Below are 24,206 nucleotides of genomic sequence, written 5' to 3'. Positions count from 1 at the left end.
TTACTAGATTTGGCAAAAGCACTTCATGTTGCAATCCTTAAGAGAGTCACACCCTTCTAGACCCATTGAAGCCAAAGAGTTTAGAAGGATGTAGCCGTGCTTAGGATGGCAGTGTGAGTCACCATTGTGGCTCACTGCCAAGTGTCTGGCTACTTTCAGAAAGAAGGACCAGAGAGGCGAGAGCCAAAGCTTTCAGAACAGCTTTTAGGCTGAGTGAGGAGGTTTCACCCGCCGCTCCTGTCAGCCAGTGTGGTATAGTGGGTTAGAGTGTTGGAGTAAGAGCTGGGAGACCCAGGTTCACATCCCCACTTTGTCATTAAAGTTTGCTGGGTGAACTTGGGCCAGTTACACACTCACAGGGTGGTTATGACGATAGAATGGAGAACAATGTTATAAACCACTTTGGGTTCCTATTGGGAAGAAAGGTGTGGTATAAATAAGTAATCTAAATAAAATCAAAAATTCCTGGGAAGAGCAGCAGCATTAACAGAAAAGGCTTGGGGAGAGATCTAGAGCAGATGTAGAGTGAGGGCAAACATTTAAACATTTCCAGTGCATAACCATGGTGGAGTGTCATGTCTCTAGCGTGGGCAAGGGGTTTCTTCTCTCCAAAAACAAAACTCTGTTGTTCCCTTAGTTCTGCAAGTTGCTCCAATGACCATGGATTTGAAACTGGCTAAATAACAGGGTATAAATGAAATAACAAGACTACTATGAAACCCACCCACTGTAGAACTGCATGGACTCTTGTGCAAGTGTTTGTGGAATGATCCTAGCAGTTATTTTTATTTTGCTTGCAGTTTCTTGGATCATATATATGGTGCATTAGAGTAATATATGTAAAGTACTTTGCAGTGCTCGTGAGAAGTGCTATATAATAATGATAGTATTAGGAGATCCTAATTGCGGATCTCCTATATAATATTTATTGTATTGATTCCAGGCAGGTTCATATTTAGGGGATGACCATTCTGAATGTAGGAGCTGAAAAACAGTTTTATATTAATGATAGCTTGATATGGGCTTTGAATCAGGTGAGTCTTTGGCTGAAGATTGCTTCTTAAACAATATCATCTCATAGTCATAGCAACATAGAACTAGAAGGGGTCCCAAGGGTCATCTAGTCCAACCCCCTACACAATGCAGGAAATTCACAGCTAGCTCCCAGTGCCCCCTGCTCTATGTTCAGGGGAAGGCAAAACACCTCCAGGATCCCTGGACCAATTAGGCCTGGAAACAAAGTTCCTTCCTGACCCCCCAAGTGGCGATTGGCATATAAGAAAGGGCCACAAAAGCCGAGTGCTGGCACATCCCTTCCTGCCCTCCCTCTCACAATCTGCCTAAATTCATGGTTATCAAAACATATTTGGACAACGTTTCTGTTGTACTTTATTGGAACAATAACAATTAAAATGTTTTACTTAGCTAAAACAATAACGTATAGCATATGTATTCTTGTATTTACGTAAACATCCATGTGTGTTAACTAACGTGGTTAAACAAAATCTCTTTTTAAAAAACGTAACTGACTACATCAGCCAGGTCCACATGAAAAATTTAAAACACTGTCTTCTGAAGCTCACTCATCCTTATTTTATTAGGTCCCAAACAATTTATCAATTTAGAATGAGTGGGTCCAAAGGAAGAGGATATTCTTTCTATGCCAACAGAAGAAGCTGCAGCTGTTAAAAGTGAAATCATTACTTCAACAGTTTCTAAATCCAAATGCTTAAGTGACTTCCACCAGTTCACTAGTGTGACTTTCTTTAAAACATCATCAGCAAACATATATTTCTTGAATGGTTCCCCCTTAGCTCTGAAGTTTATTACGTTGGCGTCATGGATGGATGATTGCTAGATACCCATGTCATAGCTAATTCCTCTTCTTCAGCACTTTTAAGGTTTGACCTTGGTACCAGATATTGACAATATTTGGGAGAAAGTGAGCTGGAGATAGTGCTTGTGGTATTCATTTTTTAATGCTTGTAATTTAATTCTGTCGTTACATAGTTTGTTTTTAAGGGCTCACCCAGTTCCAAATTTCAACAGCATCAGCAATAAAACAGCGATTTTCTGAATTTTGTTTAAAGTTTCAGAAATAGGTTTCGGGATGCTCAGCATATGTTCGACATTTCTCTTAAGCCCAGTGTTGAGGATTTTGGCTGTGACAGTGCCATCTATTTTCTCTCAGTTTTGTTCTCAAACTGTCATCAGAATCAGCCAGTTCTCAATATACTGATCAAAACAATCCACTACAGAATTCCATCTAACATCTTGTGAGAGAGTTAGCTTGGTTCCGTCCATTCTTTTCAAAGAACCTGCTGCAAAATGATGTTGATGGACCGATGGTCTGATTCAGTATAAGACAGCTCTGGTGTCCGTTTTGTTGGCAAAACCTGTTTCATCTGGTTAGGAAAGAATTCTTATGGTTCAGATTGGTCAACACATCTTGAGTTATGACTTTTATGAACAAAATATGAACAAAAATTGCAGTGTCGTAATAATTATTTTTTTCCAGCACACAAGAGGCACTGTAAAGGATTTTCCAGGCTTTGATGCCAGAGCAGATGCGGAGGCCCTTCGTAAGGCCATGAAAGGCTTGGGTAAGAGCTAGCTGTTCTGCAAATTAGTAAGGTATTATCAGCAAAGTCTGATGTGTCCTGGTTGCTGTTTCATCTTTTGCCTTGGCAACTGCTCACGGATGTTTACATAATGGTTAAGATAACATGGCTATTCACTGAATAAAGTAAAACAATAACTATTGCAGTACTTTGGATCCTTACTTTTTTGTACAAGAGTGTAATTGTTCTCTGGAGAGTTATATATGGACAATTTAATCATGTTCCAAAGGTTGGATGAATAGTTATTCTTTTACTGGAACTCATGGAGTATTATTGATCCCCCCTCCTCAACCTGAGTTAACCATTAGAGCAGGGCAAAATGGAAAGTATTTTTCATGCAACATCTGCACAATACCCTTCTACCATTTGTTGGTAATCTGTGGGATCTTAGGAAGAGAGTACAGAGAGCCAGTGTGGTGTAGTGGTTAAGATGTTGGACTAGGACCTGGGAAACCCAGGTTTAAATCCCCACTCACCTCATGGAAGCTTGCTTGGTGACCTTGGGCCAGTCATACACTCTCAGCCCTGACCCTGGCTAGTAGTTGGGTGGGAGACCTCCAAGGAATACCAGGATCGTGATGCGGAGGCAGGCAATGGCAAACCACCTCCAAACGTCTCTCACCTTGAAAACCCTGCGGGGTCAGCTGTGACTTGATGACAAAAAAGGGAAGAGAATGAAAATGTCTGCTTATCTGAGGAAGCTCCTCATTTTGAGTTGACTTCATGACCTCATCTTGTAGGCAAGTGTGATTCTGTAATGATGTCATATCATTGGACTGCCTGTGTGATTCCTGATCAACAGGAATCACCTCAAGAGGGAGTCCTCCATTTTAAAAAAGGATACTGAAGTATAGATTGCAAAAAGAACCAGCTGTAAAGCTACTGTGCATGAAAAATGGAACATTTCATCCAGGCAGGTTTTTTCTGCAAAAAATATCATGACCAAAACTTTAGCAGAGCTATACTTAAAAAAAAAATTACCAATCATATAGGGATACTGTCTAAAGTTTCTATGAATGGAAGTGTGACTTGTCTCCCTCCCCACTCCTGCTGCAGCCTGAAATGTCCCAAATCATGGGGTGGGGGCAGGCCACCTGGAGGATCAGCTTGATAGGACAAGTTGGAGGTCTGCCATGGGATGGAGGAACTGGTAAAAACCACCCTACTGCCACTTGTGTGTGTAGATCCTTTGACTGCAGATCATATTGTTGGGTACAGAAGTGTTCATACAGTGTTCTTCCAACAGCCTGTTTTCAGTGTTGTTTGACTCGATCATCTAAAATACCAATTCATAATAAGAATAACTGTGTTTTGCTTTATCCAAGGGACTGATGAACAGCCCATCTTGCAGATCCTAATAGGCAGAAGCAATGCCCAGCGCCAGGAAATTGCAGCTGCTTTTAAAACCTTATTTGGCAGGGTAATGAGCTTTCTTTTGGTTCTAAGTTGGCAAGTGTGTGTTTGGGTATGCGTGCTCGTATACCAGCTCAACCATATAAAGTAATATATTTTGTATTGGCTAATAATTTGCATCTTGTTAGTTTTTCTATGCTTCTGTTTGTACGCTTTCCTTCAACGTTTTCTTCACTTCCTCGGTGTGTTGGTTTGTATGATTGGAGAATTAATTTTGAATTGCTTTCTTAATGAGGCACTCTTCATTCTGCCAATTAGGATCTGGTTGATGACCTGAAATCAGAACTGACTGGCAAACTTGAGACTCTGATGGTCAGCTTGATGAGACCAGCACGGCTTTATGATGCTCATGCACTGAAGCATGCCCTTAAGGTAAAATGAGAGGCACAAAATGCAAATATAAATGGAGTTTTGGTTTCTCTAGGAATGTTTCTCCTTCCTTTGTCATGTTTCCTATTATGCTGGTTCCTCTTTTTGATTATTTATGATGATTGCTTTCATTTTAATGACTTCATTTATATTCTTATCCACCTGAATAATTTCAGAGAGACTGTAGTGATCAAGTTTTCAATAGTCTTTTGATTCTCGACTAAGCACATTGAATGATTGGTCAAAACTGTGCATGGAATAAGCCAAGTATTGTACACTTGGTTTTCTGGATTACAATGCACCTTTCTTTTAAATGTTGCTCTCTGTTAAATTTATGATGAGACCAGTGAAAGTTATGGAAGATTCTAATGGTCATTAACAGCTCTGATTTGTACTTCAGTACATTCTGGATGGCCCTGATCTGGATGGCCCAGGCTAGCCTGATCTCGTCAGATCTCAGATGCTAAGTAGGGTCATCCCTGGTTAGTATTTGGATGGGAGACCACCAAGGAATACCAGGGTTGCTGTGGAGAGTACAGCACTGGCAAACCACCTCTGTTAGTCTCTTGATATGAAAACCCCAAAAAGGGGTCGCCATAGGTCGGCTGCGACTTGAGGGCACTTTACACACACACATACATTCTGTATGAGGAGCCCTGTGGTGCAGAGTGGTAAGCTGCAGTACTGCAGTCAAAGCTTTGCTCACGACCTGAGCTTGATCCCAGCAGGTCGGTTTCAGGTAGCCGGCTCAAGTTTGACTCAGCCTTCCATCCTTCCAAGGTCAGTAAAATGAGTACCCAGCTTGCTGGGGGTAAAGTGTAGACAACTGGGGAGAAGGCAATGGCAAATCACCCTGTAAACACAACCTGCCTAGTAAACTTGGAGATGTGACATTGCCCTATGGGTCAGTAATGACCTGGTGCTTGCACAGAGGACTTTTGCCTTTACCTTTACTTTCTGTATGAACCTATTCTTGGGTAGGGAAACTAGCTGAGAAGGTAATATAGTTTAATTCTTCTAGAAAATATTTGCAGTTGGCAGTGATTTTTCTTTAGGTGTAATTTCATGCTGTCTTTAAAATTAAGCACATGGATTAAGCTGGGCTGAATAAAAAGCGATTCCCCTGAACGTTCTGTAGAAACTTTTGATTCATCTCACAATGTCGCATTTGTCTGCTGCATAGTAAGTTGGCACCCACAAGGTTTGCTTAACTTGCTGTTATTCAGCAACTGTTCCAGTGATCTGACCAGTCTTAAGCAGAGTATTCTAGCCAAATATTGACTTTTCAACTTGGCATTTGTAAGAGGAATGGTGTTTTAACTTGACTGAAGTAGCTTAGAAAACTAAAAGCTCATGTTGATTCAGGAGATGAAAATCAATGAACTAGCAGTCTGGAATAGGACAGGAATCGATGGTTTGGTTTAGTCCCCCCCCCCCCCCGCATTCTCTTTTGTTCATAAGTAACTTTAATAAAAAATTACATTAATAGTTGTGTATGTCATGGTGCAACTAAAGGATATAATAGTACAACCAAATTGGTATGCAGAGTGAGTAAATAGTAGAATTTCACATTTGGCAACAGACCCAGTCAGGAAGCCCACTGGATACTTCTTTTACGCTGCCAATTAAGATTAAACATTTTAAAAGCAACCTTGAAATCCTTTGGATGCACATTTATCTGCTCTTTGCATTAACTGGACACACCTTAGTTATCAGACAAACCTTTGGTACCCTTCTGAAGGCCTTTAAATTGTCCTTTTGTTTGAGTGTAACAAGCTTTGCTGGATGAGTGCATTTTATATAGGAAAGGATAGTGCTAGGTTCCAATGCGTTATTTTTCTATATTCGTTGGAAGAAATGCTGTGAGCTCAATCTCTCCTCTGTACTCCATCCACTCTGTTTGAGATGGAATGTTTGCATTTGGCAAGGCACTAGAAAAAGGATGGCCAAGCCATACTTATTGAATTAAATCCAGCCAGTCAGGAAGCCTGCTAGGAAAATAGAGATTGTTTCTTTTTTTGCCAGAAGATTTCAGCTGTTCACTCTCTGCCATGGGTTTCCTGTGTGAGTCAGTGTAAATGCTATTTATGGGGTTACACTTTATGGTCATGCGGCATTCAGAAAGGAGAACAGAGAGGCTTGAGCATTATCCATTTCTTCCAAATGCACTTCAGTAATGTAAGCACTTTATTTTTGTGGAGAAATGCCCTCCACCCAAGAATTCATCCCAATATTTCAATTATTGTGACTGTTTTGCACCCCTAGAGAGCGAGGGGAAGGAACGTCATTGCCAAGTGGAGACTTGGGATGGCCACAGAGTTTTTCCAAGCTTGAATGGGCCAATCAGAAGGAACAGGAGTGACCTGTACATATTTTTAGGTATAAACTAAAAAGAAGTGATATAGAAACGCTCAAAAGGGGCTGAAGAATACTAGCTACCTTTCAGTTGATGTGTGGCATTAAAGAAGCATATATGAAAACAATTCTGTAAACCTTCCATTAATACTTACATTACAGGGGGCAGGAACCAATGAAAAAGTCCTGAATGAAATTCTCGCATCCAGAACACCTGCAGAAATCCGAAATATAAAGCAAGTTTATCAGGAAGGTAAAATGTAGTCGCTGTTCGGAATCTTGAAAGACTTTCCTAAGAGTACAGTTTTTTAGATTGGGGAGAGAGTAAGGGGAGTGAAAAATGAGCATAATATAGCATTGAAAGCTTTTATCTTCCTGTGTAGAACCTATTCATGGACTTTTGTGTTGCACAATATAATCGAATTTGCTTCTAAGACACTTCCCTTGTTGAGAAAATGAAATCACAGAGAGGATTGTTGCAGTAAATGAAGGGGAACATAGGACATACTTGAAGCTTAGTTTAAGTGCTTACTGATCTAGCTGTGCGTCACATTTATATCCTGCCCTTCCTCCTAGTAGTTTAGAGCAGAGTTTGTGATTTTCCCCACCTCCATGAGTGAGGCCAAGAGACTGTGATTGGCCCAAGGTGTGTCAGTGAGCTTCATGGATAGGTGGATTTCCTTGATCCTAGTCAGATACTCCACCCACAACACCACTCAAGATGTCTAAAGTCTTTGCTTCTTGGCAGAATGTACCACTGAGGCCACTTTTTACAAATCAACCCTGTAGGTTGCATTTAATGTATGCAGTTGTGAATAATATCTTGCTTTTTTATGTATGTGGATGACAAAGAATTTATTTATTTACATAACACATATGCTGCCTGTCCAGAGATGTGCTCGGGGAGGCTTATAACTAAAACAGAACAACATAATTAAAAACAACATTGAAAACAAGCCAAAATAATTCGAATAAGCCATAAAAAACCGGGCCAGGACACAAAAATAGCATATAATACACCCAAACAGCCGAAAATGATGTAGTTAACGTAACCTCAGGCTAGAAGCAGACCATAAAACAAATTAAAGCATAATACCTCCTACTTTAAAGCCTGGGTAAAAAATAATGTTTTAGCCTAATGCCTAAAGGGAAATTAGGTAGGTGCCAGGTGGCCTCATGGGGGAGGGGGCATTCCCAAGGTAAGGCACCACTAGCCATTTCTGAGGTGGCCGGCTGCCTCCAAGAGGGCAGGGATTAGGAAGAGGACCTTAACTGGTGGGCTGGACAATATGGGTGGAGGAAATTCTGAATAATTCAAAATCTAGTATGTTGACCTGTTCACACAAGGATTGTGTGTTTTGCTGGATTGTTCCAGCTGTGGTCACCCTGGGGATCTTGGGTCTGCCATTTGCCCTAACAGGGATCTGTGGATGGCTTGAAGGTGTCAGAATTGATCTGTGTAACCTATTCCCACCCTTCAAACACCCCAGAGGCTTGGCTTTAGCAGAAAGTGTGAGTAGACTTAAAATAAGATTGTGCACCCATCAATCTCTTTGCCTGTTCTCCCCCCCCCCACATGTGGTGTATACAGGCAGAAGTGCTTATTTCCTTCTGAATTATAAAATGACTGTTGAGTAAGGGTAACTGTCATATAGTAGTAACTCTGGTTACTCAAGTATCTTCAACTCAGGAGTAGCTGAAATTTGGTTGAGTGATGGATGTATATTTCTTCATTACAGAATATGAAGCAAGCTTAGAAGATCATATAACATCAGACACAACTGGTTTCTACCAGAGGATGTTGGTAGTTCTTCTTCAGGTAAGCTTTTACAGTAGAATCTGAAATAATAGGCAAGGTTACTTTATTTGATGTAGTTTGTTACTGGAAGGCTGTGTGCCACATGAAGTGGCCCTTAGCATTCTAAAGTAGGAAGAAAAAGGAGAGATAAAACTTTGACTGAGGAAAGTAACTATCAGTGATTTCCTGAGGGCAATACATATGATGGACCATTTGCACATTGAGTGAGAATATTGTATGCCAATAAAGGTTTGAATGATTAAGTGAGAATATTCACTGCAGAGATTCATTCCAATCTCAAGCCCAGCTTTATCCTTCTTACTCCTTCCGTCACTTATTTCCATTTGCTCCTTGGATTACTGCAGTATGCCAAATCTAGAATTGTAGTGTGGGATTAGTTTGTGGTCTGCATCATTTGAATAGATGTTCCATCATATGTTGGCTCAAGGGACTTCTGTTGGTACTGCTCATTCACCATATCCAAACTTATAATGCACATGGCACCCATTCACAGTTTGATTCCCTCTATTACCCATTCATGTCTTGGAAGCAAGATCATATGAGATGTGCACGGAGAGTGCAGGGAAGGCATTATGGATACAATCATCATGCTTCTTTTAGTGGCACTGACCCTCTTATCCTATATCAAGACACAATTTTGTCTCTCGTGCTTGCTAATACCTACTTACTTTGGCCTTTTATCCCATTTTAGGCTGGCCGAGATCCTGATGGCTCAATTAATGAACACTTAGTTGAGCAGGATGCTCAGGTAGGTGAAGATTCCCTTTGTCTCCCCACCCAAATGTGTTTAAATACTCTTGTTAAATTAAAAATGCAAATGGGATTTCCCTTGAGATAATTATTCATTTATGGAAATTATATTTGCTGGTGGTGAAATTACGAGCGAACCTTGGAGAGTTTCAAAGAATAAAACACATGTGTGTATTATTATTATACTTGAATTAGCGCAATATTCAAACCTAGGCAAATAGATGAGCATTGCTAGTGGGCCGTTTGCTGGACAGTTAAGAATAATGTAGAGGGAAGGTCATTACAGCATCATATCTGATCTTAGCACACATAGTGGAGATATATTCGCCTTGCTGCGGATCTGTGGTCCTGTTCAACTGAACCATGTCAAGGCTTGGCTGCGTTCCATGTTGATTTGCAGCCAACTCAATAGTTCCGCATAGGAGGGCAGCAGTCTGGAGACTTCAAAGGGCTTGGCGTGATGTGCATCAACCTTCCCCTCCTTGTTGTTCACTGACAACAGTAAAGAATCCAGCTGGCATTTTAAACTTTCACTTCACTTATCTTGGATTGGGAAAAAGAAGAGAAAAGTTTAGGTGAGCCCTGGCTGTGGGAAAGTTGTACCATGTACCTGAGTTCTTGTCGAGGGCCTGATTTTTTCTCCAAGGATTTCAAGACGATGTCCATGGTTCCTGAGGTTTTCACAATAACCCCATGGGGTAGGTTAAGCTGAAGGATGGCAATATACCACTGTCACTTAGTGATTATTGTGGCTGAGTGAGGACTCGAATCCTGGTCTCTGGATTCTTAGTCCACATCTATCCAGTACACTGTTCTGGTCCACGTCCCATTAATCCTGTTCCTCTGATAAGGGTGACTCATAAGACGGTAGAGCATTAAAACATCTGCCATTGTCTTACTTTAATATAACTATGTTACAGAGTTTGCTACCACCATGTGACTGTCTTAAGACTCCTCTAGGGAGACCAGATGTTTTTGATGAATAACATTTTCCATGGTTCTGCCTGCTTCCTTCTGAGCTGCTCTGCAAACAGGAAAAGGGAGGGGTAGGAACAGAATAACCACTTAGGTCACACTGTATTTTAGATCAGACTGGCTTTGTGGTTAATTATAGTAATCTTTTTTCAACAGAGGATGGCTTCGTCAAATATAATGCCTTTCCATTTCAAATGGTGTTTTGGATAGAAATGTGAGGCCCAGATTTCACTGAAAAGGAGAGAGAAAGAGGAACATAAAATATAGTATCAGTATGGAAGGCTTTGACTGGACTTGCTCAGATCATGGAAAATGCACATGGTGCATGTTCGTCAGCTTATGCTGGCTCCTGTAAAGAATGTTAAAATTGCCCACTGCGGGGCCCCAAGTTCTGCTGTAGAAAATAACAGGGAAGTTGGCAGCTGATTTAATTGGTGGCTTGTGTAAACATTTCTCCCCATGAACTGAAACTGTTTGTTTGGAGCTTTGTCTCTAAATGAGCTTCTTTGTTCATAAGAGCAGGCTTTCATTAATGAGTTATTTGGTTAGAGCTAATGAGATCCAAATGAGTCTTAGAGAAATGGCACAGCCACAGTGGCCCTGGCTTTTTAAATCACATCACATGGCTCAGCAATTGCTGCGCTTCAGCTTGAATCTGTAGGAATCACTCTTTGGTTGGAGGGTTGTTACCTTTCAGAGAAAGGGGTCAAAAGTCTGCCATACAATTTGCTGTTCGTACAATCACTTGGGTGAAGTTACATTTGCCCTTAGGCAAGCATCTGAGGATATCTGTTCCTAGTGACATTGCTTGGGGGGAAAAGACTTTCATGTATTGAAAGCAGGACTCTGAAGAAGCGGCATAAAATATTGTAAATAAATACCCTTTGGTACATAGTCATATTTTTCTGTCTTCAACCACTTTCTTCAGTCTGTGTCCAGTTTCTGGTTGATCCTTCCATTGTAGGAGAGATTTATCACTACTGATTTTGTGTTGGTAACTTTGTTCTAGCTAACTTTCATGATAGCACCTTTCCTCTGCTGCCTGCCCATCACTGTTCTCCTCTGGAGCTGCACCCCTTTGGTTCTTGTTGCTGCCTTTAAATGTTGTACTGGGCCAGCTTAGATAGTCAGATGTTGCTGTTTCTAGAATGGAAAGATGCAGTGTGCTGTTAGGTCAGCTGTGTGCAAATGCTCTCTAAGAATGCCTACATCTGCAACAGTTTTTTGTCCTGTGTTATTTTGAGTTACAGTGAGCACCAAGCTACCCTGCCTGGTTTTGTGCCACCATTAAAGGCTGTGATAAACACCCACAGCATGGTAGATTGCAGCATGAAGGAGGGTGATCCGAAAAGCCTGAGTTAATAGAGCTGGGGCTGGATTAGTGCCTTCACAAAATTGCTTGTAAGCCTGTCCAAAATAATATAGAAGATGTTCAAGTTAGCAGTTGTGTTATCTACTTACACATTTTACCCAGCCCTTCCCCCAAGGAGCTCAGGAGGAAGTGCATAGTCTTATGAAAAGGGCTAAATACTTTCCCCAAAAAAATAAAAGGTGATGTCTAGTATATCATAGCAATAGATAATTTTAATTTTCTAGTCATCTAGCAATTCCCAGCTTAAAAAAAAAAAAACTTCAAAAAAAGACCCCAAGTGTGTTTGTGGGAGGAGAAAGTGGCAGCTGTGGGGCAGAGCTTATAAAAATGCACACCTTCCTGTCCGTATGGGGACCAAAGTGCAGCCTTTTCAACATCACTGTACCAAACCAGGAAAATATAGAAGCAGGATGAATAGAGGATGGCATCACGTGGATGTTTCTGAAAACAGTTCAGCTGTAAGGAAGCCACAGTGTAGCAAAACAGCCACAAGAAGTCTTTCTAATATGATGGACATTTTTGTACCCCTTGAAGGTTTATTTCTATGTTCTGCCAGTAAAGCTGGTCCAGTAAAAATATCTGAATAATTTTGGAATCTTATTTGAGAAAAAAGCCCTACAAATTGTATTTAATAATGTGACAAAGTAACCTTGGACAAGAGTTGTTTCTGATCATGTAGCATGCAGCATTCTGGAGATAATATTGTCCCTCCAGCAAGGTGCCCCTTGTTTACAGCTGTTGACTTCTTATGGCACATTATATTCTATGTATGAAACTGGCATCAAGTCGCAGCCGACATTGGGACTCCAGCAAGGAGCTTTCAAGGCAAGAGATTAAGCTGGGGTGGGCTGCCATTGCCTACCTCTGCCAAGTCTTCTTTGGTGGTCTCCCTTCCAAGTACCAAACCTGTTTAGCTTTTAAAATCTGCAGAGATTTGACTATAAATTGCTGCCTTCTTTTGCACATATTATATTCGCGATGCTGGGAATTTAATCCTGCTAGCAGGAGTTAGGTGATTTTAATGGGCCCTTTCAGAGCTACCCAAGGCAAGCTATGCTACTTTGGTTGTAGATTTTAAAAAATCATGCATTTGGAATTAAATATAAATACTCGGTCTGTTAAGAAGAGAGACATAACAAGTCCTTGACATTTATGTATGAACCATTCATAGTTAAAGAAAAGAGTTTAATGGATTGTCCCTGGTAGACCATAATGTACTGTCACTCGTAAATAATTATACTTATAACTGATTGAAATCCAATTTTCGCCTTTCAGATTGATTGTATGCATCAACAGCCATTTGGTCTTAGAGGCAATTCAAGTTATTAACAAAGTGGATTGCAGTTTAGGAAAAAAAATTGAAATCTGGAGGGGAAAAAGAAACTCTGGAATTTCACAAGTGACATTTTCAAACAGATGTTTTTAGCTTTTTATAATCTTTGTAAAAACATTAACATTTAACCCTGTTACTTCAGAGAAAAATATTCTGTGCAAAGCTTATGGTTCCAGCCCTTGACTTTATTTCACTTTTTCCATTTTAACAATTCCTGATACTTCATTTGGCAAATCATATTGTAATCGTAAATACAGGAGCATGTGTGCTAAGCTTGGCTGACCACCTAACCAGGAGCCCAGAAATTGGTTTCCCATGGTCTGCCTCTACTCAGCCTGTACAACTGCAGGGATGAGCCTCTGTAATTCCCTTGTCTATCAGCTGAAGATGGGGGAGGGAGTTGATTCTTACATTTAGCTTCAGAGTCACTTGGTGGAGCAGACCCAATTCTCCCCAAACCCAGCAGAGCCCAGTAGGTGGATCACTCCCGCCAGCTTAGATCTGGGGAGAGGGTGGAGAAGCTTATGCATGATGTCAGAAATGAGATCTCAGCTCTCAAGGTGGTGCACCATCATATTTGGATGGCAACCAAGGCCATCCAAAATTTGTGGATATGTACACAGCTGCCTGAGTTTTCCATGGAGCACAGATTTCACAATTTGACTCTATCCTTTCAGAATACTGTATTGGTCGGTTGAGCATGTCACATGTTTTAGAACTGGACAGCCATAAAAAATATTCGTTATGTATGTTAACTCCCATTTTACTTTTACAAATGCAACCAAGGTTAATTCAAAATTGAGACAGGGGTCTCAGTGTACAAGCAAACCAAAATGTTGGCGGCAACTAACTCCCCTGCATTGACACATACTGAACACATGAAGCTGCCTTATACTGAATCAGACCCTCGATCCATCAAAGTCAGTATTGTCTACTCAGACCGGCAGCGGCTCTCCAGGGTCTCAGGCAGATGCCGGCTATAATTGAAGTACCCTGAAATGAACTGAATGCAGTAGTAATATCTCTTTGTGAAATAATTCTGGAGTGGTAGCTGGGTTAGTCTTTTATAACAAAAACAAAATAAAATCTTAACCTTTAAGGTGCCACAAGATACCCGTTTTGGGAGGCTACAGAGGCTTTGCATAAATAGAGCAGAATTGGGTCTGGGCTTTCTCGCCACCTTTTGTAGATTTACGGTATAGGTATTATTAACAAGGCAACTCCCGTGTGGTGGCTGAATGTTTTCACTGTTAATAGCTTTATTCTGAATATAGAAAAAACTTCTACCTTCTGTTTTGGCAAGTAAAAACTCTGGATTCATCTTCAGTCTTCAGTGCAGCCCCACATGTGGGACTGCGCCTGCGCGCAGGCCTGCCGCTGGAAACTTTTATTAGCCATAGACCTTTAAAGGGGATTCCCCTCCCCTTGAGCAGCGAGCTGGCTTGGCGCTGAAACCACCGCGTGCTCCTGGGCGGGGCATCCCCTCCCTCCTCAGTTCCTTCTTTGCTGCTGCCAAGAATGGAGCTTTTTCGCCTGAACTCAGAATTCCTTCGGCATTCTACTTTCGATTTGTGAGTTTCCACACGGGGCTGCCGCTGGGATCCTCCCGATCAGCCCACCGACCTTTACCGATCCTCAATCTACCGTACTACGGGTGAGAAGAGCGAGAAAACCCTGTTTCCCTAGTTCCCTTGGCCGCGTGCTGAGTCCCGGGATGGCCCCCCAGACCCCGTTTAAACTGTGTCCCAAGTGCGCTACGAAGATACCGCACATGGACCAACATGAACTGTGCTTAATCTGCTTGGTCGAGGGGCATAACGTATCGGCTTGTGGCATATGTCAGCGTTTTTCCACCCGGGCTCGCAATGCCCGTGCAGACCGCTTGAACGCGGAGCTCTGGAAGAAGGCCCTGATGGCTCCTTCCCCTGCGACCAGCTCCAAATCTCCTAGGAGCACGCAATCCGTGCGCTCGGCTCCAGCTTTGCAGACACCTGGATCTGACTACCCTCTTGGATCCAACGCACGTCTCTAAGAAACACAAGCACAAGACGAAGCATAAGCAAAAGAGCACCGGATCCAGCCGCCGCATAACCTCCCGGATCCGAGGCTCCTTACACAAGCACCTCTCCCGGTACCGAGGACCCCGTCATTCCATTCGGGCTCACCTCTCCAATGTTTCTCCGATGTAGAACTGGATCCATTAGACGACCCACTCTTACTGTTGGATCCGAACCTCTCGGATCTGACTCCCTCGGATCCGACCCCCCTGGCTCCGAGGAATACTCCACGACCTCTTCGGAGCCTGTCTACTCAGCCTACCATCTTTCCAGAGCTAGTAAAGGACTAGATTGATTTTTGCAGGTATCGCCAGATCACCCTTCAAGGCAAACCTCTAGTACTCGAGACCCCACAACTCCCCTCACCCTTCACTCCTCTGACTCAACGGAGTCCTAGGGTCGAGTCGGATCCAGAGGACTCGGAAACAAGAGCCTCTGCAGGAGGACGTCTCTGAACCTTCCCCTGATGAGTTAGTAGGCGACACAGAGGCAGTGTCTCCTTCAGAGGATCTCAAGTTAAGAACGGAACAGATGATCAGGATGGCTGAGGCTTTGGATATTAACATCTCCACATCAGACAACAAGCCTAAGGACAAGATCCTCAGCCGCTTGTATCCAGATCATCCAGGAATCGCTGCCTTCCCCATTCTGGAAGGTCTCTCCGATATCACCAAAACGGTCTGGAAGAAGCCATCATCCACTCCTCCGTCCACCAAGAAGATAAAAAATCTCTATTGAGTAAAGCCAGTCTCAGCAGAGTTCCTGATGGTGCATCCTCCCCCATCCTCCATTGTCACTGGGGAGATGCAGTCTAGACAAAGACAAGGGCATCACTCCACCCCTTCTGATAAGGAGAGCAGACTCCTAGACCATCTAGGTATAAAGGCCTACACCTCCTCGGCGTTAAACTTCCGTATCGCCAACTATCAGACGATCATGGGGGGTATCAATTGTTCCTGTGGGAAGAGGCCAGCCCTCACATAGACTTATTGCCGGAAGAGTCCAGATCAGCCCTAAAACTCATCCAAGCTGAAGCAACTCGATTGTCAAAGCAGGAGATTAGTGCGGGCAAACATGCAGCTGAAGTGGCAGCCAGATCCATGGCCACAGCCGTTACCTTAAGACACCACTCCTGGCTACGCACAACGGCCCTCCCAGCAGACACCAGAATCCAGGTCGGGGACCTCCCCTTTGAGGGTGATACCTTGTTCGCCTCAGGCACCACTGAATTCTTGACTAATATAAAGAAAGACCGTCAGACAGCAAGATCTTTAGGCATTACCACGGCCTTTCAACCCCAACGGGATAGATTTCAGCCTTGACACCAGGGCTTCAACTCATCCTTCAACAGAAGCCAACAGTATCAAAGGTTCCAGCCGTATCCTCCCCAAGGCAAGTTTCATCAGCCAGGGCAGCAAGGGCAATGTAAGCACAATTTCAAGCAAAGAACCAACTCTGGCCCTCAACAGAGGGACCAGAGGCGACCCAACCAGAAATTCTTGACTACCCTCACCAGCCAGTCAAGGGGACTTTCCATTCCTGAATAGATTGGCCAGATTTACAGAGGCCTGGCGGTCCATATGTTCGGACTCTTGGGTCCTCCAGATCATTTCAGAAGGCTACCTCCTAGAGTTCAAGTTTTTGCCCACCTGTTCTCCCGCCAGTTCTGCATGGGACAACCCATTTCCAGATTTTACTCCACAGTTAGAGGAGCTGTTGTTGAAAGGAGCGGTTCAAAAAGCCTCCCCAACCTGTTCTGGTTTTTTCTCCAGGATATTTATGGTGGAGAAGAAAGATGGGGGCTCCAGACCCATTATTGACCTAAGAATTCTCAATAAATGTTTACGGATCTCAAAGTTCCGGATGGTCTCACTGACCTCTGTGATGGAGCTGATCACTCCCAATACATGGTTCGCAGTGCTAGATCTTAAGGACGCGTACTTTCACATGTCTATACACCAGATCATAGAAAATTCCTCATGTTCCGCTATGGTACAGAGGTGTTCCACTACACGGTTCTACCGTTTGGACTGGCCACAGCCCCTCGAGTTTTCACAAAATGCATGGCGGTAGTCATGTCATACTTTAGGGACAAGGGATGCAGTATCTTCCCGTGCCCTTTTGTCATCTCACCTTGAGCTGGTCCTTTCCACTTGCACTGACCTAGGCCTCTTGGTCAATGTAAAGAAATCTAGACTAGACCCCTCCCTCCAAGCCCGATTCATTAGGGCTGTGCTTGACTCCAGCACAGGAAAAGCTTTCTTACCACAAGAAAGAGTCACAACAATTAAAAGCCTAGTACAACACTTCTTGAGGTGCAGACACTTCTTGAGGTGCAGTACTACACCTTCTTGAGGTATAGTCTCCATACAAAGACTTTTAGGCCTCATGGCCTCGACCACAGCAGTCACCCCCTTTGCTAGATTGCAGATGAGGGAACTTAAGAACTGGTTTCTCAGGGCATTTAACCCGACCCGTCACTCCCAGCTGCATAGACTCTCTATCCCTAGAGGGGTGTTAAGATCTTTGCATTGGTGGCTTGCTGAACCCAATTTATTGAAGGATATACCCTTTGGCCATTGGACCCCAGATTACTCTTACCACAGACGCCTCTATGGAGGGTTGGGGTGGCCATTGTAACGATATGTCTGTTCAAGGGAGGTGGGAACCCAGGGAATCATCCCTGCACATAAACCTGTTAGAATTACGGGTTGTGCGTTATGTACTTCCCTCCTTCACAGATATCCTATGGGGCTCCAGAACTCTCCTCCAATCAGACAACACCTGCACGGTATTCTATATCAACAAGCAGGGAGGCACGGGCTCCATCCCCCTGTGTGCAGAGGCTTGGAGGGTCTGGCTAGTGGCTCTCTCGAACGACATCCAATTGAGAGCCATACACATAGCAGGGATACAGAATACCTGGGCAGACTCCCTCAGCAGGAAATTGCTGACCAGTCACGAGTGGGAGCTACAGGAGTGTTTCTTGCAACCGATATTCCGAGACTGTGGGGTCCCTCAAGTAGACCTGTTTGCCACCAGGGAGAACAGGAAGGCAAAGGAGTTCTGCTCGCTGGCAGGGAACGACCCAATGTTCCTAGGGGATGCCTTTCAGATCATTTGGTCGGGCTCCCTTTTCTATGCCTTCCCCCCATTTCCCGTCTTAGCAAGAGTACTGGGGAAAATCAGATCGGACAAGACCTCGTGCATCCTGATAGCACCCATGTGGCCTCGCCAAATATGGTTCACGGAACTGATGCGTTTAGCAGAAGGTACCTACAGACCCTTACCCAGACACCCGGGCCTACTCAGATGGGGCAGCCTTCTTCACCACGATGTGGACAGGCTGCACCTAGCAGCTTGGAGAATCGTGCCCAATCAGTGATGGGCCTGTCCTCCCCAGTACAGGAGGTAATCCTTCAAGCCAGAAAACCCTCCACTCGATACTCATACAATAGGAAGTGGGAAAGGTTTGATAAGTGGTCTAAGACCAAGGGCCTTTCCCCCTTTTTCTGCCCACTCCCTCAAATCCTTGATTTCCTTTTGGATCTAACTAAGACAGGACTCACTGACTCCTCGGTGAGAGTACATCTTGCTGCTATTTCAGCGTTCCATGATAAGCTAGAGGAGTACACTGTTTTTTCCCACCCTCTTTCCAAGCGTTTTCTTAGAGAGCTTAATAATGTGTTTCCCCCTGTTCTAAGGTTAACCCCTCAATGGTCCCTTTCGCTAGTTTTGGCTAGACTCATGTTACCCCTGTTTGAACCTTTGGCTCACACGCATTTGTCACTACTCTCAGCCAAGGTTGCATTTTTAGTTGCAGTCACTTCAACCCGAAGAGTTAGTGAGCTGGCTGCTCTCAGGATAGATAACCCGTTTCTTAGAGTGTTTAACGAAAGGGTGGTGCTACACCCCAGCCTCAAGTTCAAACCTAAGGTGGTCTCTAGTTTTCATATGTTGCAGGACTTGGTATTACCAGTTTTTTCCCCAAAACCAACTTCCCCTGCAGAGAAGACCCTACACACGTTAGACCTTAAGAGGGCCATACTTTACTACATTTATAGAACGAAAATTTTAGACAATCAAAATCTCCTTTATTTGTTTTCAAGGCCCCAAGAAGGGGAAGCCCGCATCCCCCCAGTCCATAGCTAGGTGGGTGGTATCGGCAATAAAACTTGCTTACAGGGAAGCAAAGGTGATGTGTCCTTTGGAAGTCAGGGCTCATTCCACCAGAGCCCAGGGCTCCTCGGCTGCGCTTCATAGAAGAGTCCCCGTCGGTGACATCTGCAAGGCGGCGACGTGGGCAAGCGAAGACACGTTTGTCAGACACTACGCACTGGACCTGCAAGCCAGGAGAGACGCAGAAGTGGGAAGAGCAGTCCTTCAGGCGTTGTTTTCCTAGATCGACACCCGCCTCCTGTTGGGTAAGCTTGTTAAAATCCCACATGTGGGGCTGCACCGAAGACTGAAGATGAAAACAGAGTTGCACTTACCTGTAACTGCTGTTCATTGAAGTCTTCGGTGCAGACACACATCCCTCCCTCCGACCCCGCTGTCGACCTAAAAAAAAAGAAAAAAAAGAAAGGGAAGGGAAGAATTAGTAGAAGAGAAATGTATGTTACGGACCAGAGAGTTGGGGTTAATTATCCTACTCTTCTGTACCCAGTCCTGGCCCTATTTTCAGGATCACTGGGGAACCATCTACTACATTGGCCAAGGTTGGCGGCGGGCAAGGAACTGAGGAGGGAGGGGATGCCCCGCCCAGGAGCACGCGGTGGTTTCGGCGCCAAGCCGGCCCGCTGCTCAAGGGGAGGGCATCCCCCTTAAAGGTCTAAGGCTAATAAAAGTTTCCGGCGGCAGGCCTGCGTGCAGGCACAGTCCCACATGTGTGTCTGCACCGAAGACTTCAATGAACAGCAGTTACAGGTAAGTTCAACTCTGTTTTTTTTCCCCTTTGGATCATAACAGGTGCTGTTTAGAGCGGGCGAACTGAAATGGGGAACTGATGAGGAAAAGTTCATCACCATTCTGGGAACGCGGAGCATTTCTCACTTAAGGAAGGGTCAGTGGAACTGGAAATTCTGGACTACTTTTCTATTGTGGATGTGACTGGTTACGGCAACCTTGAAAGTAACTTAAAAGAAAGAAACTCTGACCTTCTGATTGGTTTACTGACCTCTGAAGGACCAGCTCTTTCTCTTCTGTTTCTTAGAACCATTTCACAGATTGCACAATATAAACATAGATGTTGTCACTGATTGTACGCTTGATGCATGTCTCTGCAAAACGTGCTTTCAGTACCTTTTTGTCACATTCACATGTTTGTTGGAGAACTTTTAATTGTACACTGTTATGTTTTAATTCCTGGAATATGTTGTGAGCCGCTCCAAGCCCAGCCTAACTGGGGAGGGGTGGGATAGAAACCAAATGAATGAATGAGGTCTGTCACCTTTGTGGGACTTCACCACTCCAGTGGGATTGGGGGATTGCCAGTTTGAATGCTCCCTCACCTCAGCAATGGCTATCAAGATGCAGCTTGTAGTTTAAGTATGTCCTTTATTGTGCTGGCTTGGAGAAACAGAAAAGAAGTAACTTGTAAATTGCTTATAATGAGCAAAGATACCTGTTTGTTTTTCAGTCTTCGATAAATACATGACCATTTCTGGCTTTCATCTTGAAGAAACTATTGACCGTGAAACTTCTGGGGAGCTGGAGAAGCTGCTTCTGGCAGTCGGTAAAGACCAGTCTTCCTGACTATGCACTTTTTATAAGAACTGCAAATGAAGGTTTTTTTGGGGGAAACCCAGCCTCACGTGTCCATTAAAGGAAAAACAATACTGTCTTTGGTAACCTGATTAACTACCTGAGTGGAGGCAAACCTTTTTTTTTTTTTTTTTTTTAAACACACCTGGTGGTCTTTCTTCTAGTTGATACAAGGTGATTAGGTCAGTATGCATGTTTGGTCCTGGGACTTGTAACTAAATACAATCTGATTGAACAAAACTTGTTTCTGGAAGGGCTGGAAACGTTCGAAAAGTGGTCTCTCTCATTCATTTTGGTAAAGAAAAGACGAAGCTGCTTGCAGTAATTTATAGCAACATTTAACTATGCTTTGCTTCATAAATTACACATGGTTTTTTTTATTCCCCAGTGAAGAGTATCCGAAGCGTTCCTGCGTATTTCGCTGAATCTCTGTTTTATGCAATGAAAGTGAGTGAATTCTCCTTTTTTAAACATTTGTTGGCCACATTTATTTTGTTTTCTAAGCCTATAGCTTGTGCTCCCCCAAATCAACATTTTGGTTTATTTTCTTATGTGAACATTTTAACAGCTCAGTCCTATGCCGGTTTACTTGAAAGCACGTCCAACCACAAGTGTGCCTAGGATTGCTGCTTTAGTTTTCTACTGGAGATACCAGGAAAAGGGTGGGGATGCCAAACAATGACATAGAGTGCCCGTTCTATTTTATGTGTGCAAGTACAGAACCTCGAAGTAAGTTATTGGTTATTCTGAAATAATAGGGGTGTGATGATGTGATCAGCAGTAATCGGTGTCTGTAATCATATCAGCAGTGGGGCCAGCCGCAGATGTGACGCCTGGATCAGTGCCTTCTGCTTAATCTGTACTAGTTCATCCTTCTTTCTCCCCATTCATATTGGAAATCTATAGCGTCTGCCATTCATATCCTTGGAGACTCTTTCTTCTCGTTTACCTCCCATTGATTTGTTTTGATACAAGTGTTTCATCTGAATGATGGAAATGCTGTCCTTGAATAATGCTAGAGCCTGCCATGGTCCCACCCAAACATTTTAACTGCCATTGAGGGTTAATTCAGGCACTTGTGGATTGGCAGCGGATAGGCTGGTTTTGTGTGTGGGAAATTTTTGTGTTATTTTTTTTCAGCACCTGCATTTTCCCCACCACTGTAATAGCTTTCATCACTTGGCAGCAACATAATAAATAAAATAATGCAGTGCTTCTGAAAATCAGGTTATGACCGTATGGGTGAACAAACATGTAACTACGTCACCATTTTTACAAATGTACCACTTCTTTGATGACCTCTATTTCAGTACATTTATCCTGGATCGTAAAAAGTATCCCTAAATTCCCATCCTTGTCATCAAGTTCAAATAATATTCAGTGTGTCCTTGTTTTTACCAGTCACTGAGATTTGGAGAGCTAGTTTCATCCACTTGGGAGGTGTTTACTCTTGTTTTATTTATTTGTGTAGCAGGTTCCACTGAAGCACATTCAGATTACTTTGAAGCTTTGGGTTGGATCCGGCTAGTTTTTTCAGTCAGTCTCTCCTAATTCTCCTTACTGCATTCCCCATCCCATGTGGTCCAGTGATCCCCAACATAGCCTTCTTGGTGATCAGAGGGGGATCCCCTCCTTTTTCAGCAGTGGAAATGCTGACTGGATCTAACTCATGATCTGATACTTCTCAGGTTTCACAAATGAGCATTGTACACGATGCATTGTTTGCCACCATCATTGCTGTCTCATTTGGGACCCTTGCAGCCTGATCTTGTGAGATGTTGAACATCAATGCAGTAGTGATATAGGGTTCATATAGTAAAGACTGTTGTTCCCCATTTCATGTCCTGTGAACACAACAAAACCTGATAATTTCAAAGTAAAAATAAATAAATATTAATACACATTCACACTGAATGTGTAATTTATATAGCTCTCATGCATAAGTAACTAGTGTGGCCTTTTCAGATGCATTTATAGATGATTGACATGCTTAATGCTCTTCCATTGAAATCTGTGGGACTTAAAAATGTGTAACCTAGGTTGGATCAAATGGGACCCCATTTGTTTTTTTCAGGGAGCAGGTACTGACGATGATACCCTGATCAGAATCCTAGTTACAAGAAGTGAAATTGATCTGCTGGACATCAGGAAGGCTTTCAGAAGAGATTTTGCAAAATCTTTGTACCATGCAATTCAGGTTGGTCTACTTTTTATAAATCAACGTTATTTCCTTTTCTGGTGGCTAATTCTGCCAGCCCATGTAGCCATGGTTTTCTTCCTCTTTATTTGCTATAAAATTGTCACAAAACCTTTTGCAAATACAAAGATGGTACGTGATAATATTTAGATTTCTAAGTCCCCAGCTGTAACATTTAATGCTGATCCAGATCCATTTGCTATGCTTGGGACTATATTGGCATACATGCAAGTATTCTGTCTTAACTGATTTGTGGGCTGGGCATCTTTTTTGGGGGACTGTCGCTTGCTAAAGGATACCATTTTGTAATGTTTGGAAGTACATAGTCTGCAAATGGAAGATAGTGCTGCAATATGCTGTATGTTCCTGTTTCGCTTCTCGGCGTTTTTTGTATGTATATTTTAGAAAATGAATCACTTGCCAAGGACCTTTTATGAACCATTCCTGCATGGATAGTCATACTAATGGATTTCCTGTTTTGAAAAGGCCATCACTGGCCAAGACGTTTACTTGGGCTTTACTGATGACTCATTGCCCTTTGATCATGTGTTTTATTTGTAGAAAGATACATCTGGGGACTACAGGAATGGCCTTTTGCTGCTCTGTGGTGGCGAAGATGACTAAGGCCTAGAGTGGACAGAAGGACAGCGTCTTAACTGTTGCCTTTTGACTCCTTCTCTTTCTATGGTTAAGCTATATATTTGCATTTATGGCTGCAACTGCCTTTGCCTTCCCATTTGCCGTCCTTATTGTCAAATTATATGTATGATGTTAGTAAAGTGATTCAGCACTTCATACTGAAATCCATATCGGACACCTCCCCCCCCCCAAAAAAACAGGATTGCCATTTCTCCCCAGAGAGCTGCCTTTATCCCTGCTCATTGATGTCATTTACAAAAGTCTAGTTTTTACATTCTGCTGTTAAAAATCAAGATAGCCAGTTGGAAGTTTGTATGAATAGCTTTAACCCAAAGACCTTTTAAAAATTGCTTAATATAAGTGTATCCTTTTTTGGGGGGTATAAGATGAAGAAGCCAGAAACATGTTTTTTTTTCTGCTTGCAGAAGTAAGACACATTCCAAGCACTAAAACCAAACTCTTAGTAACTTGAGCTGTAGTTTGAACTTTTATTTATAGTTAATTGGAAGAAAGCTTCTGCTAATGGCTTTACAATGGCATTGA

The 24,206-nt window shown here is 43.0% G+C and overlaps 1 protein-coding gene across 1 annotated transcript; it reads left to right on the top strand.

Annotated features, from left to right (window-relative positions):
* Positions 1-962: 962 nt before the first annotated feature.
* On the top strand, positions 963-23,696 carry ANXA5 (annexin A5). The gene is made up of 12 exons (XM_056855029.1): positions 963-1,034; positions 2,519-2,603; positions 3,947-4,041; positions 4,293-4,406; positions 6,921-7,011; positions 8,498-8,577; positions 9,269-9,325; positions 20,033-20,126; positions 20,703-20,798; positions 21,216-21,274; positions 22,902-23,024; positions 23,586-23,696. Exons 1-12 carry the CDS (start codon positions 963-965, stop codon positions 23,646-23,648), a joined length of 1,029 nt encoding a protein of 342 aa, XP_056711007.1. The 3' UTR covers positions 23,649-23,696.
* The last annotated feature ends 510 nt before the right edge of the window (positions 23,697-24,206 follow it).

Source organism: Euleptes europaea, chromosome 9 (genome assembly GCF_029931775.1).
Source record: "Euleptes europaea isolate rEulEur1 chromosome 9, rEulEur1.hap1, whole genome shotgun sequence".
In the NCBI taxonomy this organism is placed as follows: domain Eukaryota; kingdom Metazoa; phylum Chordata; class Lepidosauria; order Squamata; family Sphaerodactylidae; genus Euleptes; species Euleptes europaea.
Note: the sequence above shows the minus strand (reverse complement) of the source record. Positions and strands in the feature narration are given on the sequence as shown.